This window comes from Monodelphis domestica, chromosome 1, assembly GCF_027887165.1.
Source record: "Monodelphis domestica isolate mMonDom1 chromosome 1, mMonDom1.pri, whole genome shotgun sequence".
Taxonomy (NCBI): Eukaryota; Metazoa; Chordata; class Mammalia; order Didelphimorphia; family Didelphidae; genus Monodelphis; species Monodelphis domestica.
Window position 1 is genome coordinate 720,486,015 of NC_077227.1, and position 21,606 is coordinate 720,507,620.

The 21,606-nt window shown below is 39.4% G+C and overlaps 1 pseudogene and 2 gene segments (V, D, J or C); all 3 read left to right on the top strand.

The window, feature by feature from the left end:
• Positions 1-280: 280 nt before the first annotated feature.
• LOC100617799 (immunoglobulin kappa variable 2-30-like) lies at positions 281-1,932 on the top strand. The segment is given in 2 exon segments: positions 281-426; positions 675-1,932. Coding segments are annotated over 2 exon segments (447 nt in total).
• Positions 1,933-11,712: 9,780 nt separating this feature from the next.
• LOC100027737 (immunoglobulin kappa variable 3-11-like) lies at positions 11,713-15,721 on the top strand. The segment is given in 2 exon segments: positions 11,713-11,797; positions 12,104-15,721. Coding segments are annotated over 2 exon segments (528 nt in total).
• Positions 15,722-19,153: 3,432 nt separating this feature from the next.
• On the top strand, positions 19,154-20,966 carry LOC100618042 (immunoglobulin kappa variable 3-11-like; annotated as a pseudogene).
• The last annotated feature ends 640 nt before the right edge of the window (positions 20,967-21,606 follow it).

Consider the following 21,606-nt stretch of genomic DNA (forward strand, 5'->3'; position numbering starts at 1 on the left):
AGATGTGGTGACATGAAATAATATATGTCCTGGGCTAAAAAGCTGAAGGGAGAGTTTTTGGTTTTTTTTTTTCCACGAAAAGATTACAAGGGGCTGAAGGGGCAGGACCTCAGATGAAAAGCAGCCTCAACAATGCTGTGATTCTGTCCTTTGAAACCTGTAGGACAGTTACTCTTTGAAGGTTGCATGTTTCTGATTTCTACTTGGGAACATGCAGGGAAGAACTACACAAAATATTCTGAGCCTGGAGCATGATAGGGCTCCTCTTTTTACTTGCTGTTTTGCATTCCCAAACTCCTCCCTGCTGTTCAAAATCTTCATTAAAAGCTCTGTCCTGTGGGGGAATGAATCAGCACTGGACAGAGCTCAGTGTGAAGATGGCATCCCTCACTCAGGTCCTCTGCCTCCTGCTTTTCTGGCTAGCAGGTGAGGAAGCACAATGTGTGGAAGAGATTATGAAGGATGGGAGACTGGGAGAGGTTCTTTGCAATCTGAGCTTTGCCACATTCTCTTTCTCAGTCAGAACAGTCTTTGAGAAATGATTTAGAAGTCAGAACAAAGGAACTTTGTGGAGATGAATTAATATATTTCAGATTTCAGAGATTAGAGGCAAGTTTGGGGAAGGAGCAGAAACTCTTTTGGTTCTCTAACCTCAAACCTCTCTTTAATTCCAGGTTCCCAAGGGGAAGTTGTTCTGACTCAGTCTCCAGCCTCTGTGTCTGTGTCTCTGGGAGAGAGAGTCACCATCAAGTGCAAGGCCAGTCAGAGCCTCTTACACAGTAGTGGGAACACTTACCTACACTGGTTCCAACAGAAACCAGGAAAATCTAATAAACGCATGATTTACCAAGTTTCCAATTTAGACTCTGGGGTTCCCTCTCGGTTCAGTGGCAGTGGGTCTGGGACGGATTTCACCCTCACAATCAGCAGTCTGGAGCCTGAGGATGTTGCCATGTATTACTGTTATCAACACTCTCACTCACCGGTCTCACTGTGCTTCAGCCCTGAACAAAATCCTCCCCATATCATTCAGTCCTGACTCTGGGGAAAAACTGCTTTCCCCTGAGGCCTAGGCTCACAGCAGCTGCTATCTAACATAAAGATGAGGCTTAGCTTAGTCTGTCTTTTAGAATCCCTATGTTCAGTCTCTATTATGTACCCCATTCTCAAGAGGGGCCATCAAATTAAGTTTCATGGTCTCCTACAAGGAATGAAGTTTTTTCAAAATGTAGAAATTTGATAGAAGATATAAAAACCATGTGAGGACATTACAAGGTATATTTATATATAAATATATGTAGATAAGTATAACTATATCTGTAATTTTGTGATATATAATGATTCATGCACACACACATTTTTGCTGCTTGCTTCAGTTTACTACAATCTGATTTGCTACTGAAGTTGTAGGTAGTCTATGAATATTGTAAACTTTGCAGCTAGGATGACCATGGAAAGTAACTTTCTCTCTCATCCCAAGTTTCCCTATTGATAAATCTCAGGAGATAATAATAATTTTCTCATGGTACTCTTATGAGGATCAAAAAAGCTAACAAGTAAATTCATTTGCAAAGCTTAAAGTACTTTACAAATGTTATTATTTCCCTTAAGATATCTTCGGTGAGCCCCCAAAATAAGAGCTTATGTTGTAATCCTTTTTTTCCACCACAAAAGGATTTATTAATCTTTCAAATATTAAATATAAAATAATGTCCAATGACGTGCGGGATAACTGTTTCTGATTGAATTCCTTAAAAGAAGATAAGAAAAATGAGGCAATGAAAACTAAGAATAATCATTCTTGTTGTGATAGGACATTTTATTTTCCAAAGCAATCTTATCTCAAAATCATCTTGCCTATGGATGACTCAGTTATTTCCATCTTATTTTACAGATCAAGAAACTGAGTTTTATCAAGATTGATTTGCCTAAGGTCCTGCTGCTAGTTAAATGACATTTGGGTGAAATGGGAGTTAGAGAAAAGCATCTGTGTTGAGATGAAATAATATTTGATCTGAGGTCAAAGATTAAAGGAATAATTTCTTAGGAAAAAATGGAGGGGTCTAGTGGGAAAAAGGCAGTGGGGCAGAGGAAAAAAGCCTTAAAGATATCTACCATTCTATTATTTGACTACCTGAGGCAGACTCATGGATGTCCTGTATATGACAGGTGACATGCAGGAAAGAACTGTCTAAAATGCTCTGAGACTTGGAGATGAATGGGGTCTTCCCTTTACTTGCTGTTTTGTATTCATTCTTCTTCTAAACCCCTCTCAGCTGCTCAAAATATTTATGAAAATCAATGTTCTGTTGGGGAAGAAATCACCATTGGAGAGAGCTCAATGTGGAGGTAGAGTCCCCTTGCTTAGAGCCTCTGTCTCCCGCTGTTCTGGCTCCCAGTTATGGAAGAAAAATGTTGGGAGGAGATTATAGAGAAGAATAGGATGCTGAGAGAGGACTCCTTCAATCTGAGTTGTGCTGTATTCTCTGTCGCAATGAGAAAACTATTTTTTGAGAGATGCTATAGGTGTTACAAAAAGGGGCTTAAATGAGATGAAATAATATATTTCAATGTTCAGAGATGAGAGCCAGAGTTGGGGAAGTAAAAACAAACAATCTTGGTTTTAGCACCTCTGATATATCTCTGTTAATTTCAGTTTCACAAGGGGAAGTTGTTGTTACTCAATCTCCAGCATCTGTGTTTATGTCTCTGGGAGAAAGAGTCACCATTAACTGCAAGGCCAGTCAGAGCCTCTTACATAGCAAGGGGAACACTTATCTATAGTGGTATTAACCAGAAACAAGGAAAAACTATGAAGTAACTTATGTACACAGTTTCCAATTTCTATGCTGGTGTTCCCTGTCAATTCAATGGTAGTCAGTCTAGGACAGATTTCACCTCATAATCAGTAGTCTGAAGATGTTGTAGAGTATTCCTTTGGGTAAGACACTCACCTGCCTCCTAGGCAGTGCTCCAACCCTGAACAAAAACTCTCCTATCATTTCAACCTCTGAGCTCAGGGGAATAGCTGCTTTCCAAGTCCTAGACTCCTAGCAGCTGCTGTTCTTAGTTCAAGGTAAAGCTTAACTCAGTCCTCCTCTTAGAACCCCTTTCATTAGTTCCTTTTATTTATCCCACTGCTCAAGAGGCTTCATGATATGGAAAGAGCCTTGGACAGTGTGTGTCACTTTGACTCTGTTCTGTATTCTGAACCACAGTTTCTCCATCTGTAAAATAGGGATAATAATATCAAGCTAAAAGGCTGTTTGAGGGTTATATGAAAGATATATGAAAAATAATTTGGAATTGTTAAGCATCAAATAAAATTAAATTCTTTTTTATCTTTTAAAGACCTCTGAATGTATGATTTTAGGTAAGTCACTTAGCTTGTCTGTGCCTTATTTGTTATTTTACTCCTCAGGTGGAACAATGTTATTGTTGTGAACTTTGATTTGAATTTTAGCCTAATTTTGAACAAGAGACTGCCTCCCAGAATCCAGAAGGTGAAATTTTTGGAGAAGGAACCATGAAGATGCCTGAAGAGATGACATGCTGCATCAAATGATCCCCTATGATCTTTGAGATACGGTGAATGTGAAATGGGTGTGTGTGTGTGGGGGGGGTTAAATGTATTTATTTTGAATGTATACTCTCATGCCAAAGGGGAATGACTCCAAATTGGCTTTTTGTCAATATAACAGTTATTGGTTTTGTTTTCTCTTTTTTCTCTCTTATCCCCAACTTATAATTTTCTTTTAGAAGCTTCAATATTGTCTATAACTTTAGTTAAAATCTTTAGAGTTTTAAGTTTGTCATGTTTACATGATTCCTTGGGGAGATTGGTCTCCCAAAGGATCACAGGGAGATATGAATAGAAATTTTGTACCCTTAGACTTCATCTCCAATATCCCTTTCCCTTTGTCCCCAGGTTTGAGTCCTTAGGTGTATGGATAAGTTCTGTAACTCCACCCTCTGGGTCTTACTATTCTGCTGGTGCTCACCTCCTGGTACTCTCTCTGCTTCTGGTGCTCTGTACTTTTGTGGACCTTGTATGTGCTGTCCTGGGAAGCTTCTTCTTTACTGAGGCTATACTTTCCTTTTGCTTCAAGTTATTATTATTAAACTTCATAAAATATAATACTTGGAATATTTGGATATTAATTTTTAATCTTATATTTATAATCCTTAAATACCATTTGAAGGTACATTATAATCTGTCATGTTATCTGTGATCCTATGACTATATAGATTCCAGCTTTTGATACTAAGGTAGTATAAGGGCAGGTTGTGAAAGGAATAAAGATGGAACAGTGAAAGAAGGGTGATTGACAGCAAAGACCATTGAGAGCAGAGGATGCTGGGAGAGAAGAGGGGACTTTGCAAAGCTCCTTGAAGAACTCAGGACACTTTGGAGTGGAGACCATGAACAGGCAGGAAGCATTTCCTTGCTGAAGATGTTGCCAAGAACCATAAAAGGATTCATCTGTATATAGCTCAGAAATTACTCATACCAAGTTATTTCATCAATTTAATACTTCAAGGATCATCCTAACCGTGTCAGACTCTTCAGACCTAGGAGGGTTGTGGACTCTCTGCCTGAGAGCCTGGCTCTCTCTTTTTGCCCTTTGCACCTGCTTAGACTCTTCCTTAGCCCTATAATATTATAAATAGGATTGAGAGAATTAGTGGGTATGGGAAGGAGAAACTCAAGTTGGTTTGACAGCTGCTTGAGTGATGGATGTTTTAGGGGGACAAATCAGGGACTCTGATTCCCTCATTCCAACCTCCCTATACTCCTTAAAGTCATTGCTCATAAAGTCTTTCTACCCGCAGTCACATATTCCTTATGGATTATTGCTAAGAGCTAAAAGGAAGGCTATCTGTTGTGGCTAGACCTGCCACAACAGAGTGCTAACAAAGACCCCTGCCCTGCTGAGTCAAAGACTCAGGGAGGTTTGTCTCTGTAACATCTTCATGCCAGGGAAATCTGGGGTGCCTCTTATGTCACCTAAGAAAGGAGACCTTCTTTCATCTTCCCATCACCCTCACACAACAGGAGAACCCCAATTTCCCAAGTAGCACTACTTAACAGCATTATCCAGGAGGGATGGGTGAGAGAGAGTAGGGGTCATCCTATCAAGGATCCTACCTTTCAACAGCCTTTCTCCTCCATGACTAACTCTCTTTGACCATTTTTAACCAGCCATTAAACAAACCAGGATCAAGTTCACTTATAATCATTACATTACAGTACAGTACATTAATTGTACTCTCAAGATAAGGAAGAAATTTCCTAATGCCATAGGTCTGGGCTCATCCTATGTTGCCCCTTTGGTCTAGTATTGCTCTTAATGCACACTCAAATGACTAGTACACACACACACACATATATATGTATATATATAGATCTCAAATATGCTTCAAAGAGGCAGGTCCAAATAAGTCAATTGATAAATATTTTAGATGCCTGACAAATTCCAGGAACTGCACTAATTGACAGGGGTACAAAGAAAGGCATCAAATGAATTTTAAAAAGCCATATTTGTTATCCTGTCATGTTACAAAGCCAAACCAAGCATTCAAAAAATAAAAAGGATAAACAGGGAAATTATTAAGCTAAGACAAATCATAGACAAAAAACTAATATCAGAAATATAATCAGGCTCAGTACCTTAGCATCCAATACATAAAGAAAACATTATCTTAGCTACAAGAAGACATAATATGACTCAGAATTCTTAAATCTTTCCAAATTGTTTTTCTTTACATATTGTAGTTAATATACAGTCCATTCATTGAGTTTGTTCAGCTACTCATAAATTGAGAGGCAACCCCTTATTTTCCAGTGCTATCATAAATATTTTAGTACATGTACATCTTTATATAATTTCTTTGAACTCCTTATGGTATCAACTTAGTGTTAGCATAACTAGGTCAAAATTTAGCAACTTTTGGGATATACTTCCAAATTACCTTTCATTTTGACTGAAGCAATTAATATCTGCACCAATGGGTGCTTGTGTGCCTGTCCTGCCATGTACCCTCCTACAATGTTTGTGTTCTTTTTCTTGTCATCTCTGTCAGTGGGGTAGGTATGAAGTGAGATCTCAGAGTCATTTTAATTTACATTTTTTAATTATGAGTGATCTGGACAGGTTTTCACATGGTAATTTGATTTTTCTTTTTTTGGAATTCATTTATATTCTTTGACCCTTTGTGTATGGAGGAATGCTTTTAGTTCCTAAATATTTGAATCAGTTCCCTACATATCTCAAATATCAGAGAAACTTGTGGCAAAAGTTTTTCTTCTAATTTGAACTGTTTTCCTTCTAATTCAAACTTGATTAGTATTGTTTGTACTCTTGAGTGGACCAGAGATAAGAAAGGTTGAGTAATTTTAGGAGAATGATTCTCTAGCAACTCCTATTCCATTAGCTTGAATAGAATGCTACCTCCAAAACTTGTCATATTGTGGGAAATTTTCTGTTCAATATTCCTAAAAATGTTACCTCAAAATGTTTTTATTAGAGACAGGCATGAGATGATCTTTCTGATTTGTAGATTTCACTTGCTAGGGCATAATATTTATATTAAAATAATATGAAATTGAGTAAAATCATTGCTGTCATCTTGTGCCTCAAATGCAGAGGACAGACCTAAAATTTATTGTATAATAGATATATAAAATATATTCTATAATAGTGTAAACTCTTGGCTCACATCTCTTCTATCTTTTTTCCATGAGAACAGTATGAGAAACAACTCAATGCTTTTCTGATTTCTCAACTACCACCTGAAGGAGCCTTACTGTTTGAAGACTGAATGTGTGTCTGATTTCTGACAGGAGGCATGTGGGGAATAAGTCCTCAAAATATTTTGAGCCTCAGGTAGGGCTAAGTATCTATATGATGTTTTGCATTCCCTACCCCCCCCCCAAACTCCTCCCTGCTGCTCAAAATCTTTATCAATAATCTTGTCCTACTGAGGAAAGTATCAGCACTGGACAGAGCACAATGTGAAGATGGAGTTCCCAGCATACATAACTCTTCTGTCTCCTGCTCTTCTGGTTCCCAGGTGAGGAAGAAGAATGGGAGGAGGAGATTATGAAGAAGGACTAGCAGATGATAGAGGCTCTTTGCAACATGAGTTGTGATGCATTCTCTAGCTCAGTGAGAAAAGTCTTTGAGAGATGATATAGGACATAGAAGAAAGGGATTGTGTTGAAGTTAATTAATAGATTTCTGCCATCAAGGATTGGGAGGTGGAAAAGGTACATCTTGGTTCTATATCCTTAAAAGACTCATTATTAATTTCAGATGCACAAGGTGGAGTTGTTCAGACCCAGTCTCCTACCTCCCTGCCTGTGCCTCTGGGAGAGAGTCACCATCACCTGCAAAGGTCAGTCAAAGCCTCTTGCACAGCAGTGTGCACTTACCTAACCTGGTACCAACAGAAGCAAGGAAAACCTATTAAGTCACTGATCTATGGTGTTTCTAATCTATTTTCTGGGATTCCCTCTTGATTCAGTGGCAGTGGGTCTGGGACAGATTTCACCCTCACAATAAGCCGTCTGAAGTCTGAGGATGTTGCAGAGTACTACTGTAGGCAACAGACTCACTTCCTACACACACAGTGCTCTGGTCCTGAAAAAACCCTCTTCAGAACATTCAGCCACTGAGCTCAGGGGAATAACTGTTTCTTCTGGAGTCCAGACTCAGAGTAGCGGCAGTTATAACACTGAAATTGAGCTTATCTAAGCCCTCATAGAATCCCTTTCTTCAGTCCCTTTTGCTTGTACTCTTGCTGAAGAGGCAGTATGATGTGATGGAAAGAGCCCTGGACTTTGTTGTATCACTTTGACCATATACAATATTCTGAGCCCAGTTTTTCCATCTGTAAAATAAGGATAATAATTCTTTCCCCAACAATCTATCAGGGTGCTTGTGAAAGTCAAATGAAAGAATGTATGTGAAAATGTTTTACAATTGGTAGATATTCTTCAAAAGTAAACTATTATTATCTTAAAAGGATACATGGATGGACGATTCTGAGCAAGTAATTTAGCCTTTCTGGCAATTAGATTTATTATAGATAAAATGAGGGAATTTGACTTCTGGATGTGCATCTATGATATCATTCTGCATGGTAAAACCCTTGGCAATAAGGGATTCCAGGTGAGGAAGGAATTCCATGATGCTCTAGGCTCTTGGCTTCTTCTATGCTACCCCTTTGGCTTAGTGTTGCTTCTAATGGACACTTGGATAAGAATTTCATAGATATGGAGCTGGAATGGACTTTAGAGAGTCACTCAACAAAAACAGTCGATATGTATTTATTAGGTGCTCCTAAGGCATCAGGCATTATGCTAAGCGATGGAATGTGATCTTGAGGGAGATGCTGTGCATGGACTGTTGAGTCTATCTGGCCAGACTCACTTCCACATGGACCCCAGGGATCCAAGCCCAGAGAAGCTAAAACCACTGTAGCCTTGCTGTGTTGGGGCAAAGTCAACATTCTCCTTTGTTAAATATCCAGGGACTCCTTCCTGAGTGCCTCCTTTCATCACAGCATCAGACCTGAAGGAAGAGAGTGCTGGCTTTAGGGCAGACCTACAGCATCAGGCAGAGATAGCAGGATTGGAATGAACTCTTATCCAAGGTGGGTTCTGTCTCAACAGGCTAGTATTGTCTCACCAGTGAATATTAATTAGCACTAAAATGGGATATTTGCTTTGAAGATATTATAATCATAAAGGGACATTTGAATATTTTCCTTCCACAGCAGGAGAGTGGGTTCTCCCCTGTACCATCTCGTGAACTGTGGAGAGTAAGCTTAGACTTAAAGCAGGTCCTATAAGGCACTGATCCTACCAAGTTCATGTCCGGAATTGGTATTGGGGCTATATAGCCCTGTATAGGAATTTCTCATGATTAATTTCAGGGAGGTGTCAGGGAAGTTTCAGAGAAATGGGGCCTATGTACATTTCAAAAGCCTATGTACATTTCAAAAGCTTGTGTGACTGTGGAATGCAGCCACTTTGAGAGCAGTGTTGGGTGCAACTAATCTGCCTAGCAACACCACAGCCAATAAGAAACCACTCCTTCTGAAGGGAGGAGGCAACTCTTAAAGGGTCAGACTTAAACACATTTTTTCCTTTGCAAAAGGCTTTTCAAGGTACAAGATGGCAAAGAAATGATTACTTGCCATGGGTTATCTAGCCTTGATTGGACATTTCTTTTCTATGGTTTACAACTTATTTTTTGTCATGATTCTGATTATATTTGTTTTCTGCTCAACATCTATGAAACTTTTCAATGGCTGAAGATTAGTGAAGATCACTTGATTTTATTCACTCCCACATATGCTGGAGCATTAGTCTCCTTAATCCAATTATTCTATGGCCTGACAAAAGGTGTACTTCTAATTTATGGGGAAAAAAGCAAAAGACAATGAAATGGCAGAGATGAATTTAGCTATGAGAGAGGATGACACAACTAAAGCAAATGTTTAAGCAACTAACTGAGGAGAAACAAAGTTGCAAAGATATTAACACACAACAAGATATACCTAAAAATAACAATGTAACTGAGTAAAAAAAGACAGATGGGGCTGAAGGGGGAATACTATTGCCACCAAGAGATCAAACAAACCTACAACCAGACAGGGGCATAATTCATACTAAAACACATAAACCATTTACAGCAGCAGACCTTGAAAGTCTGAAACAAAGGATGCCTTCCTAGTTTTCATATCCTGTGCGATGTTTAAAAGAATTTGAAAGAGCCATTAGGCTTTATGATCCAAATTTCCAGGACACTGAAATTCTTCTCTCAGAATTATTTTCAAAAAGGGGAAAGCAAAAATATATTGATGAAACTAGTAACAATCCAAAGTTAATATCATGGCCAGAAGAAGGAACAGTCTTAGACTTATCTAATAATGCAAATCTGCATTATCTAAAAAGGACAGAGAAGATCTATTAGAGGCAATGAAAAGTTTTTCAAAAAGAGCAGATATTTGGGGACAATTTGAGAAATTGAGACAGGACATTGGGGAAAATCCATCAAAGTTCCTTGATAGGGTGATTGAAGTAGCAAAGGATGTGCTTGGATTTGAAAGTTTAAATAAGCAAAATCTCCAACACATAAGGAGACAATTTGTGAAGGGCAGTAACATACCTGTTAGATCATATTTTAAACTTCAATGCCCAGACTGGGAAACCCTAAGTCTGGAAGATTCTTTTTTAAACCCTTACTTTCTGTCTTGTAAACAACACTATGTATCGGTTCCAAGGCAGAAGAGTGGTAAGGACTAGGCAATGGGAGTTAAGTAACTTGCCCAGGGTAACACATCTGGGAAGTATCTGAGGCCAGATTTGAACCAAGGAGCTCCCATCTCTAGGCCTGCCTCTCAATTCACTGAGCTACCCAGCTCAACCCCAAGTCTGAAAGATTTAAGAAAAACTGCAAATTAAATATTCACCAGTCAAAAAAAATTCTGAATGAAAAGGATGAAATAATAAGAGAGAAATGATTAGCCAGAAGTGAATGACCAATTCTCTAGCCTCCTAGTCTCTGGACTTGGCAAAATTTAAGGCAGTCAATAAATTCTAGATATCTTCTACTACTACTACTACTACTACTACTACTACTACTACTACTACTACTACTACTACTACTATCATCACTAGTTCTAATTATATTCTGTATCTTCCATTAGAATATGAGCACCTTAGGAGCATGGGCTATTTCTGCTTCTACATTTGTATCTTTTGCACTTAGCATTTTGTTTTGTATATAGCTTAATATGTGTTTTTTTCATTGACTCATTCACTGTTGATTGATTGAAGAGAAGAGACATCATTGGAGGCAGATGGACAAAATATGGGTCCTTGCAATTGCCCAAGATGGAAGTGATTACTCAGAAGTGAATGTCCCATTCTCCAGATTCACAGTCTTTCTCTGAACCAGTCACCTTCATCTTATATTGGTTATACAGATATACCTAGAACCACATTTTTAGAAACTGTTAGGATATGGGAGGGACCACAGGAAAGGTACTTACCTTTAGTGTATGCATGGGATCAGAAAATGGGGAGAAGAATAGACCTTACCTTTTCTTCAACCATGCCCAGAAAAATTCCATTAATCTTATCTAGTGTCTGACAAAACCCATCCACCTAGGAATGAGACTACATTAGGTTTTCCCAGGAACCCAAGCTAAGATGTGTTCAGTTATATTCAGACCCTCCTCACTGCCTCTCTGAATTCATCCTTTCTCCAGAATTTGGAGGGAATGGGGAAAATGCATGAGCACTCAGCTGATACACCTCCAAGGGCTTCAGGCTGGGAGCACCTACCAGGTCTGTCATCTCCCCAGGGCTTGAGTTCTCCTGGTTACAGGCAATATAGATATAGGCATGGGGCACACAGAGAAGCCTCCCCACATCTACCTAGAATGGACCACAACCATTCCTATATCAGCCACTAAAAAGGATCTTCCTTTCCTCTTGAGGTCCCAAATTGGAGGACACAAAAGAGAGACTCATCCTCAGCCTCAGCCTCAGCCGCTGTGACTTAGTGTGGCCACAGAGACCTGGAGATGAGGCTCAGAGTAGCCCTGGGGCTCTTTTGCATAGAGAGACACAAGGGACCTGGAATGAGCCTTCTCAGAACATAAAAGCTTCCTCCTTCCTGCCTGCCTTCTCAGGGCTCTGAATCCTCTTTGGACTAGTCTCTGAAGGCCAGCATGCTTTCCCCATGCCAACTTCTCTGGCTCCTGGTGCTCTGGGCTCAGGGTAAGTCTCAGCAGAGCAGGGAAGGGGCTCAGAAGACTGCAGACTTTCAGGGATTAGAAGCCTTCTGAGCCTTGCATCCAGGACTTGAGGAAGCCACCTAGGCAGAGAGAGGCTGAGAAGCATGCTGAGGCCCAGAACAGCTACATTGGGAGGTCTTTGGGGAAGATGGATTCTGTCTCCTGGTGGCAGGAACTACAACTAATTGCCACTCCCTCATCTGGGATTTCAGTGATCTGTACAAAGTAGTCTCATTCCTACACTGACTTGGACTCACACATTTGTTTTCTTCTGATGTTGACTTCCTAGATTCCAGAGGAGCCATCATGCTGACCCAGTCTCCAGCCTCCTTGTCTGGATCTCCAGGAGAGAGAGTCACCATCAGTTGCAGGGCCAGTGAGAGTCTAACTACTTATGGTTATACCTTCCTAAATTGGTACCAGCAGAAACCTGGCCAAGCCCCCAGGCTCCTCGTCTATGGTGCTACCAGTCTGGCATCCGGAGTGCCGGCCCGCTTCAGAGGCAGTGGGTCTGGGACAGATTTTACTCTCACCATCAGCAGCCTGGAGCCTGAAGATGCTGGAGAGTATTACTGTCAGCAGTCTAAGAGCAGCCCTCTCCCACAGTGCTTCAGCCCTGAACAAAAACCTCTCTTGGCTCTTCAGGGCAGGCAGCTCAGAGCAGCAGCTGCTTCCTCCGTGGTCCCAGGGCAGAGCAGCTTCTGCCCCCTGCTCAGGCTCATATCTAGGGCTCCTCTTCCCTGTCCCAACAGCTCCTCTTCTTTCTAACAAAGCCTTGTTTATTTTGAACTCTGTACCCACAGCCAAGGCAGAGTGGGGGAAGCAGAGCCCTCTGGAAACAAAGGGGGAAATCCTAGCAGTGGAGATTTGAAGTTCCCCCTAAATCTTTGCCTCTACTCAGTGTTTCTCTTGTTGGCGATCCAGGCTCCTACTGAGGAGGCTTTTCCATAGTTCCCTGGAGCCATGATAGAGCCTAAATTCCTTTTCCTCTAGGCCTCACCCCACTGGTATCACAACCCTCACCTCATTACCTTGACCAGAACAAGAGCCAAGATGATGCTCCCACAATAAACTAGAATTTACCTACAGTAGTGAGACTGTGAAAGTAGCAAGGTGGCACCCTGATAACCAGTGGTTTTCTCCAAGGCTGCCAGGACTTTGAAGTGGTTAATGAGACACTTTCTGTCTGTAGGGTCTAATGACCTGAAACTCTGCTCCCCTGTTCATTCGTTGCCTGCCATTTTCAGAGCATCAACAACAAAAGTAACAGAAATCATAGGACTTGATCAATAGATGGAGAAAATAAGAAAAAAAATTATTCCTGTCAAAAACGCTGGAAAGCAAAGGATCGAATGGATTTTTCCTTAGATTAATAAGTAGTATATATTTAAAGGCTTTGGTAAAAATTATCTGTAATGGAGATGAATTTGAAGCCTTCCCTATAAAATCTGGAGTAAGACAAGAATGCCCATTATCATCAATATTATTCAATTTTGTACCAGAAATGATAGCAGTAGCTATGAGTAGAAAAAGAAATTGAGGTATCAGGATGGATAAAAAGGTAATAAAACACTCATTTTTATGATGATATTAAAAATATAGTAAATCCTAGAGATTCAAATAAAATGAATTAAAATTAACAGTAATTTTAAGCAAAGTAGCATCATATAAAATATGCCTTCATAAATCATCAGCATTTCTATATTTCTATATACTAATAATGTCCTGCAAAAGGAGATACTAAAAGATAACCCATTTAAATTGGCTATACATAGAATAAAATACCTAGAAGCATATCTTCCTAAACACATCCTGAAACTATAGGAATATAATTTAAAATGCTTTTTATACAAATAAATCAGCTTTAAATAATTGGAGATACAATAATTATTCCTGGGTGGGCAGGGCCAATGCAATTAATATGACAATCCTACCTCAACTAAGGTACTTTTTCAATGCCATCCTAAGTAAATTACCAAAGTTTACTTTATTGAATTAGGAAAAAAAAACATTATGAAATTTCATTTAGAAAGAAACATCAAGAATATCAATAGAAATAATGTAAGAATCTTAAAGAATCTATTAGAACCAGATTTCAAACTATATCATGAAGCAGTAATTATCAAAACTCTCTGGTATTGGGTAAGATAAAGTACCTCAGGGGAACAGAATAGGCAAGCAACAGATTTTCATAAAAGATTATAGTAATCTTGTGCCTGGCAAAGGTAAAGTTACATGTTTTTGAAATGAGAATTTACGTTTTGTTTGGGAAATTATTTGGAAAATGGAAGGCAGTTTGGCAGAAACTAGATGCTGATCAATGTTTTATACCACTTACTAAAGTAGGATCAAAATGGATATATGACCTGTGTATGACAGGGAGATATTATAAACAAATAAGGAAGAAAGGAACATATTACATACTCGATTAATGGACAGAAGAAAATTTATGAATAGACAAAAGATGGAAAATATTTTAAAATGTAAAATGGATAAATGTTGATACATTAAATAAAAGAGTTTTTGTGCAAATAAAACGAATGTAGCCAAGATTACAAGGAAAACAATAACTTGGGGTGGAAATTTTGTAGATGTTTTCTTTGCAAAAGGTCTTATATCTATAATATAGAGAGAACTTTGTCAAATATCTGAGTGTGGCTATTCTTAGTTGATAAATGATCAAAAGATAAAAGTATTTAGATGAAGAAATTGATGCTAAATGAAGAGTTTCTCTATATCATAATTGATTAGAGAAATGCAAATCATAACTCAGAGATTTCATCTCATCCCCATGACGAAAAGTAAAAAAGGGGAAAATGGCAAATACTGGAGGGGAAACAAATGTTGGAGTGGAAAAATAGGAACATTAACACATTGCTGATGGAACTAGGAAGTGATCCCATCATTTTCGAGAACAATGTGACATAATAATCAGAGTTATATAACAGTGTATATCTTTTGACCCAGCACTACCTGTATGAGATTTGTTTCCTATGGTGATCAAGGAGAAGGAAAAAGAAATTATATCTGAAAATATTTCTAGCAACTCTTTTTGTGATAGCAAAGAACTGGAAATTGAAGGGATGACCATCAATTGGGGAATGTCTGAACAATTTGTGGTTCATGTTTGTAATGAAATACTATTGTGCTATGATAAATAACAAACAAAATGAACTCCCAAATAAAAAAATATCTGAAAAGATTTATATGAAATCATGCAAAGTGACAGGAACAGAACCAGGAGAATGTTATACACAGTAATAATAATACATGATGATCAACTGTAAGAAAGTAAGGATCCAGGACAACTATGAGGTACTCATGACAAAAAAGGATGACTACCATCATAAAAAAGTAGACTTGAAACATATCACTCATCACTTTATTTCCTCCATGAATTTTTCCTTTGTTTAAGCATTTTATGTCTTGTTTCACAACATAGTGAACAGGGAAATATGTATTATATGATAATATATGTAAAACCAAGTAATATTATCTGACTTCTTGAGGAGGCAGGAGGGCTGGGAAGGAGGGTAGAAAAAGAATGATACTATTGTGATATAAGGAAAAATAAAGTGGAGGAATTCCATGGAGACTGGAACGACCTCCAGGAAGTGATGCAGAGCGAAAGGAGCAGAACCAGGAAAACATTGTACACAGAGACTGATACATTGTGGTACAATTGAATGTAATGGACTTCTCCATTAGTCTCAATTCAATGTCCCTGAACAACCTGCAGGGACCAAGGAGAAAAAACACTACCCACAAGCAGAGGACAAACAGTGGGAGTAAAAACACTTGACTACAGGGGTGGAGGGGATATGACCGAGGAGAGACTCTGAACAAACACCCTACTACGGAAACCAATAACAGGGAAATGGGCTCCGGTTGAGGACGCATGTGACACCCAGAGTTAATCATGCATCACCAATGGGAGGGGTGGGGGGAAGGGGAGAGAAAAAAAAAAGGTGATCTTTGCTTCTAATGAATAATGTTTGAAAATGATCAAATAAAATAATGTTTAAAAAAAAGAATGATACACAGATTTTTATACATAGTTAATATGAGAATTTGTTTTTGTGGATAAGCATATTTGTTAGAATTTATTACATATTTATAATAAATTATATATATCATATTGTTAATATGTTATACATAAAATAAAAATAAGTATACTTAATAAAACAGCAGGCAATGTTTCTGCTTTTATGTTTTAATCTCGATTATTCATCTTTTTCTTTTTTAAAAAAAATCAGTAGACATTCCACAATTGGAGGGCATCCCCTCATTTTCCAATTTTTTGCCACCACAAACAGCATGGTGATGAATATTCTTGTACAAGTCTTTTTCCATGTTATCTCTTTGGGATATAAACCCAGCAGTTCTATGGCTGGATCAAAGGGCAGACAGTCTTTTAGTGCCCCTTGGGCAGTTCCAAATTGCTTTCCAGAATGGTTGGATCAATTCATAACTCTACCAGCAATGCATTAATGTCCCAATTTTGCCACATTCCCTCTAACATTCATTACTTTCCTTTGTTGTCATGTTAGCCAATCTGCTAGGTGTGAGATGGTACCTCAGAGTTGTTTTGATTTGTATTTCTCTGATTATAAGAGATTTAGAAAATTTTTCATGTGCTTATTAATATTTTTGATCTTTACCTGATAATTGCCTAGTCATGTCCCTTGTCCATTTATCAATTGGGGAATGACTAAACAAATTGTGGTATATGTTGGTGATGGAATACTATTGTGCTCAAAAGAATAATAAACTGGAGGAATTCCATGTGACCTGGAACAATCTCAAGGAATTGATGCAGAGTGAAAGGAGGAGAACCAGGAGAACATTGTACACAGAGACTGATACACTGTGGTAAAATCAAATGAAATGGACTTCTCTACTAGTAGCAATGCAATGATCCAGAACTACTCGGAAGGACATATGAGAAAGAACACTATCCTCATCCAGAGAAAGAACTGTGGGAAAAGAAACACAGAAGAAAAACAACTGCTTGATCACATGGGTCAATGGGAATATGATTGGGGATGTAGACTCTAAAAGATCACCCTAGTGCAAACATTAACAATATGGAAATAGGTCTTGATCAATGATACATGTTAAACCCAATGGGATTGCATGTCAGATACAGGAGGGGGAAAGGGGAGGGAAGGGAAAGAACATGAGTCTTGTAACCATGGAAGAATATTCTAAATCATCTAATTAAATAAAAATTTCCAAAAAAATAGGACAAAAAATCAATAGAAATCTTTTTAAGAGCCCTTCCTTTAAAAATGTTTTCACATCTGTTGCTATGAACCTGAAAATAATTTTAAAAATATGAATATGTCCACATTCAAAGAACAGAAAAAAGAGGGCTACCTATAAAATTATGAATCTCCACTAAGTATAGCTTTTAAAACATATACATTTCAAATTTACCATGGTAGTTCTAACACTGCTTTATCTGTCTGGGTGCCATTCCTAATTATCTTTTGCTCTCTTATTTGTATTTTTAAGTGATTTGTCAATGTTCTTTCCATTCATTATATTTTTGATAAATTTATCATTAACCCTACTTCTTTTTAAAGCCCTTCTATTGAATAAGAAACTAATGAACTTAAAAAATCCCCCCCAGTTCCTTCCCCCTCCATTCCCCAAGAGGAGAGGCTCGTAAATATGTTATCATATAATATATATTTCCCTTTTCATCATGTTGTGAAACAAGACGTGTATTGTTCACATTAGATAAAAAGTCATTGTGGAAATAAAATAAAAAATACTAAGCTTCAATCTGCATTCAGACTGTTCTCTTCATGATAGTGGATATCATTTTCCATGACGACTCCTTTGGATTTCTCCTGGATGTTTGGCTTCTTGAAAACTGATCATCATATATTATTGTGGTTATTGTGAACAACATTCTCCTGGCTCTGCTCATTTCATTTTGCATCAATTATAATTCATATAATTCTTTTCAGGTGATTTTGGGTGATTATCTTGTTTGTCAACCATGATAATCATATACCACAACTTGTTCAGCCATTCCCCTTTGATGGACATCACTTCAGTCTCCAGGTATTGGCCCCTACAAAAAGAGCTGCTATAAATATTTTAGAACACATAATTCATTTTCCTTTTTCCTAGATCACCTAAGGAAATAACCCTAATAGTGATATTGCTGGGTCAAAATGTTTCATAACTGTGAGTATAATTCCAAATTGCACTCCAAAATGGTTGCCCCCCCTCCCAGCTCCACCAACAATATTTAAGTGTCTCCATTTTTCCACATCCAATCCAACATTTGATATTTTTGCCCTTTTATCATATTAGTCATTTAGATAAATGTGAGAAGATATCTCAGAATAGTGCATTTTTCTAATCAATAATGAATCAGAGCATTTTCCATAAAGTTACAGCATTGCCTTATACACATAACTTAAAAGTGCTTTACCCTGTGTCAATTCATTGTTGGCTTTTTGGAGAGAGGAGAGAGAAGAGGCAGAAATCCAATGAGAAGACTATGGCAATCCTCAGAGAGAGCAGTGATTAGCTGAAAGTGAATGACCCATTCCCCAGCCCCCTTGTCTCTGCCTTTGGACCAGTCACCCTAACCTTTAGGGTCTCACATTGGGCACACAGATTGCCCACATCCCCATTCTGGGAAAGAGCCAGGCAGGGTCAGGGTCATAGCTACAGACTTGGAGCTTTTATGTATGTCCAGGATGGGATAATGAGTAGGCACAATCTTTGCCTCCTCAATGCTCAGAACTATAGGAACCCTCAACTATTGGCTGACTGGTTCAATTCTCCTCTATTGTTCTCAGGGACCTGCTCAGGGCTGTCCATCCCCAGCTAGACCCTCCTCAGTGCCTCTTGAATTCAGCACTTCCTGAGGAAAGGGAGTTAGTAGGGTTGGTGCATGAGCAGAATAAGGGGATCTTAGAAATTGGGAGCTCCTGCCATTGCTTCCCCCTCCTCAGAGCTTGGCTCTCTCTCATTATGTTAAATGTAGTCCAGTGGCACAGAGAGGAGTCTCTCACTTATCCAAAAACAGATGCAATCATTCCTCTATCAGTTACTAAAGAGGGATAGATCTATGCTCCCGAGTCACAGAATTGGGGACATAAAAGAGGAAGACATCTTTCAGGACCCATCTCAGGTGGTGTGAGTTAGGCTGCCTTACAGGTTCCTGAATTGAGGCTTGTACTAGGCATGGGACAGTTTTGCATATAGAGACCCAAGAGAGCTTTCCCAGGCTGTGCTCAAGATATAAGAGCCTCCTTCTTGCTGCTGGCCTCAGGGCTCAGGGTGCTCTGTGTAGAGGTCTCCAAAGGCCAGAATGATCTCCCTTGGCCATATCCTCTGACTCCTGGCACTGTGGAATCAGGGTAAGACACAGCAAATCTGTGGAGGAGTTTAAGGTTTTCCCTCTAAAAGAAAACTTGACTCGCTTAATGCAATTGGTGAAGAGCTTAGGTCAAGCAAGGGAACACGGGACGAGAAACATAAAGCCGTAAATTGAGGACAGACAGACACAGACAGACAGACAGACAGACAGACAGAGAGACATCGTCTGTGAGGAAGCATCATTCATGTCTCACATTAATAACAAATACAGTTTTGATTGTCACTGAATTGGAGATTCTTTGTTCACCATGAAACTGTCTTAGTTGCATCTTTAATGTGGGTATTCATGCATTTGTGTCTCGATCAAATTCTTTCCTAGATTCCTGAGGTGCCATTGTGCTGACCCAGTCTCCAGCCTCCTTGTCTGGATCTCCAGGAGAGAGAGTCACCATCAGCTGCAGGGCCAGTGAGAGTCTAACTACTTATGGTTATACCTTCCTAAATTGGTACCAGCAGAAACCTGGTCAAGCCCCCAGGCTCCTCGTCTATGGTGCTACCAGTCTGGCATCCGGAGTGCCCGCCCGCTTCAGAGGCAGTGGGTCTGGGACAGATTTTACTCTCACCATCAGCAGCCTGGAGCCTGAAGATGCTGGAGAGTATTACTGTCAGCAGTCTATGAGCGTCCCTCTCCCACAGTGCTTCAGCCCTGAACACAAACCTCCCCTGATAGTTCAGCTTTGCCAGGTCAGGAGAGCAGCTGCTTCTCCCTGGGTGCTCTCTCTAGTGGCAAAGATCGCCCAGGACTCCCCCTCCTCTGCCCCACAAGTGCCACTGACAAAGAGATGCCACTCACAAACCCTGTTCTCACAACCAAGACTGAGTGAAGGTAGCACATACCCCTGGGAAACAGAGAGAAAATCCAAGCTGGGAATTTGCTGACATTTCACATCCCCTGGAAACCTTTGCTTTAATATAGTGACTCTTATTGAAAACCCAGGTTCCTTTTGGGCAGATGTTTGCTCTATTTCTCTGAAGCAATGACAAAGGCCAGATTTCTTTTCCTCCAAGCATGGCCCTTCATTTCACACAGAGCTGGGTTCTCTATGATCTGGGCTAGTCTAAGGAGCCAAGGTGGAGGACCCCCTCTAGTTACTGACTTTTTATTCTCTAGTCCTGAGATTAAAATGGACTTATTGGCAACCTGAGGCTTCCTGTGTGTGCACCTGAGTATCAGGGAGTATGTTTCCCACAGCCACAGGGGATCTCCTAGGACAGGAGGTGGTCGGGCCACAGCCACTCACTGGCCATTTTTGCCCCAGGTCTATGACTTTTGTTACCAATCTCAAGGGATCTCTGGTGCATGAAGCTCCTCAGCCCTGTCCCTTCTCATTAGGACAAATATCACACAGATGGATGTTTTCATTATTTCTCTCAGGGCACTCAGTAAAGTCTTTGGCAATGAATAGGAGATCCCTGTCTCCACAAGCAAGGCAGAATGGAGGAAATGTAGCTCCCAGGGAAACAAAGGGGAAAATCCTAAGAGTGCATAGGCTGACACTTCAAGTCCACTGGAAATCTTTGTTTCTCTTGTTTGTAGGCCAAGTTCATGTTGAAGTTTTGCCTCTAAATTCAGCTCAGTCATGTCCTGAGTCTCTACCTTCTCAGTGTTCCTCAACTCTTTCCTTGAACTTCAGGTGGCCATCCCAGGATTAGGCTTCCATGAAAAAGAATCAATTGCTGACGCTGAATTGGCTTACATCAATGATCCTTCTATGGCAGCATCTCGAGGCTATTTATCAAACTAGTTTTCCTTCTCTGACTCCTCTTCAATGTCCTTCCTAAAATGTGGCATCCTGAACTGAACTCAGTGGAAATTAAGTCTGCAATGCAGAAAATAGAATTGTGACCTCTCTAATCTGCTATACCAGCCCTCTTTTAGTAGAGATTAAAAGTAATTCAATTTTCTTTTGGCTGCTATATTAAACCATTGATTTTGTTAGAGGCAAACCCAAACCAACCATTTCTTTATATCATGCAATGCAAAAATAAAATACAATCTCTCCATCTTGCATTGTGAAGTTCTTTTTTGAACCCAATTACACAGCTTCAAACTTACACAAATTAAATTTCCTCTTATTAGATTCAGTTCAATGTTCCAGCCTACTGAGAAATTATTAGATCTTTTACATCTGAAGAGAGAGCAGCTATTTTTCCTAATTTTGTTTCATCAACAAATTTGATGAGTATGCCACTAATGCCTTTATCCAGGTCATTGCTAACAATATTAAACAAAAAGGCCAAGCACAGTCCTGAGGGGAACTCGTTGGAGGCTTCCAGGTGCAACATAAAATGATATGTTTCCTCTATAAACTCCAAACAAAAATTTGCCTGGAATGGCCAATTCTTGGTGAAGTCATCCTGCCTTTTTTCTTTTAAATCAGAGTT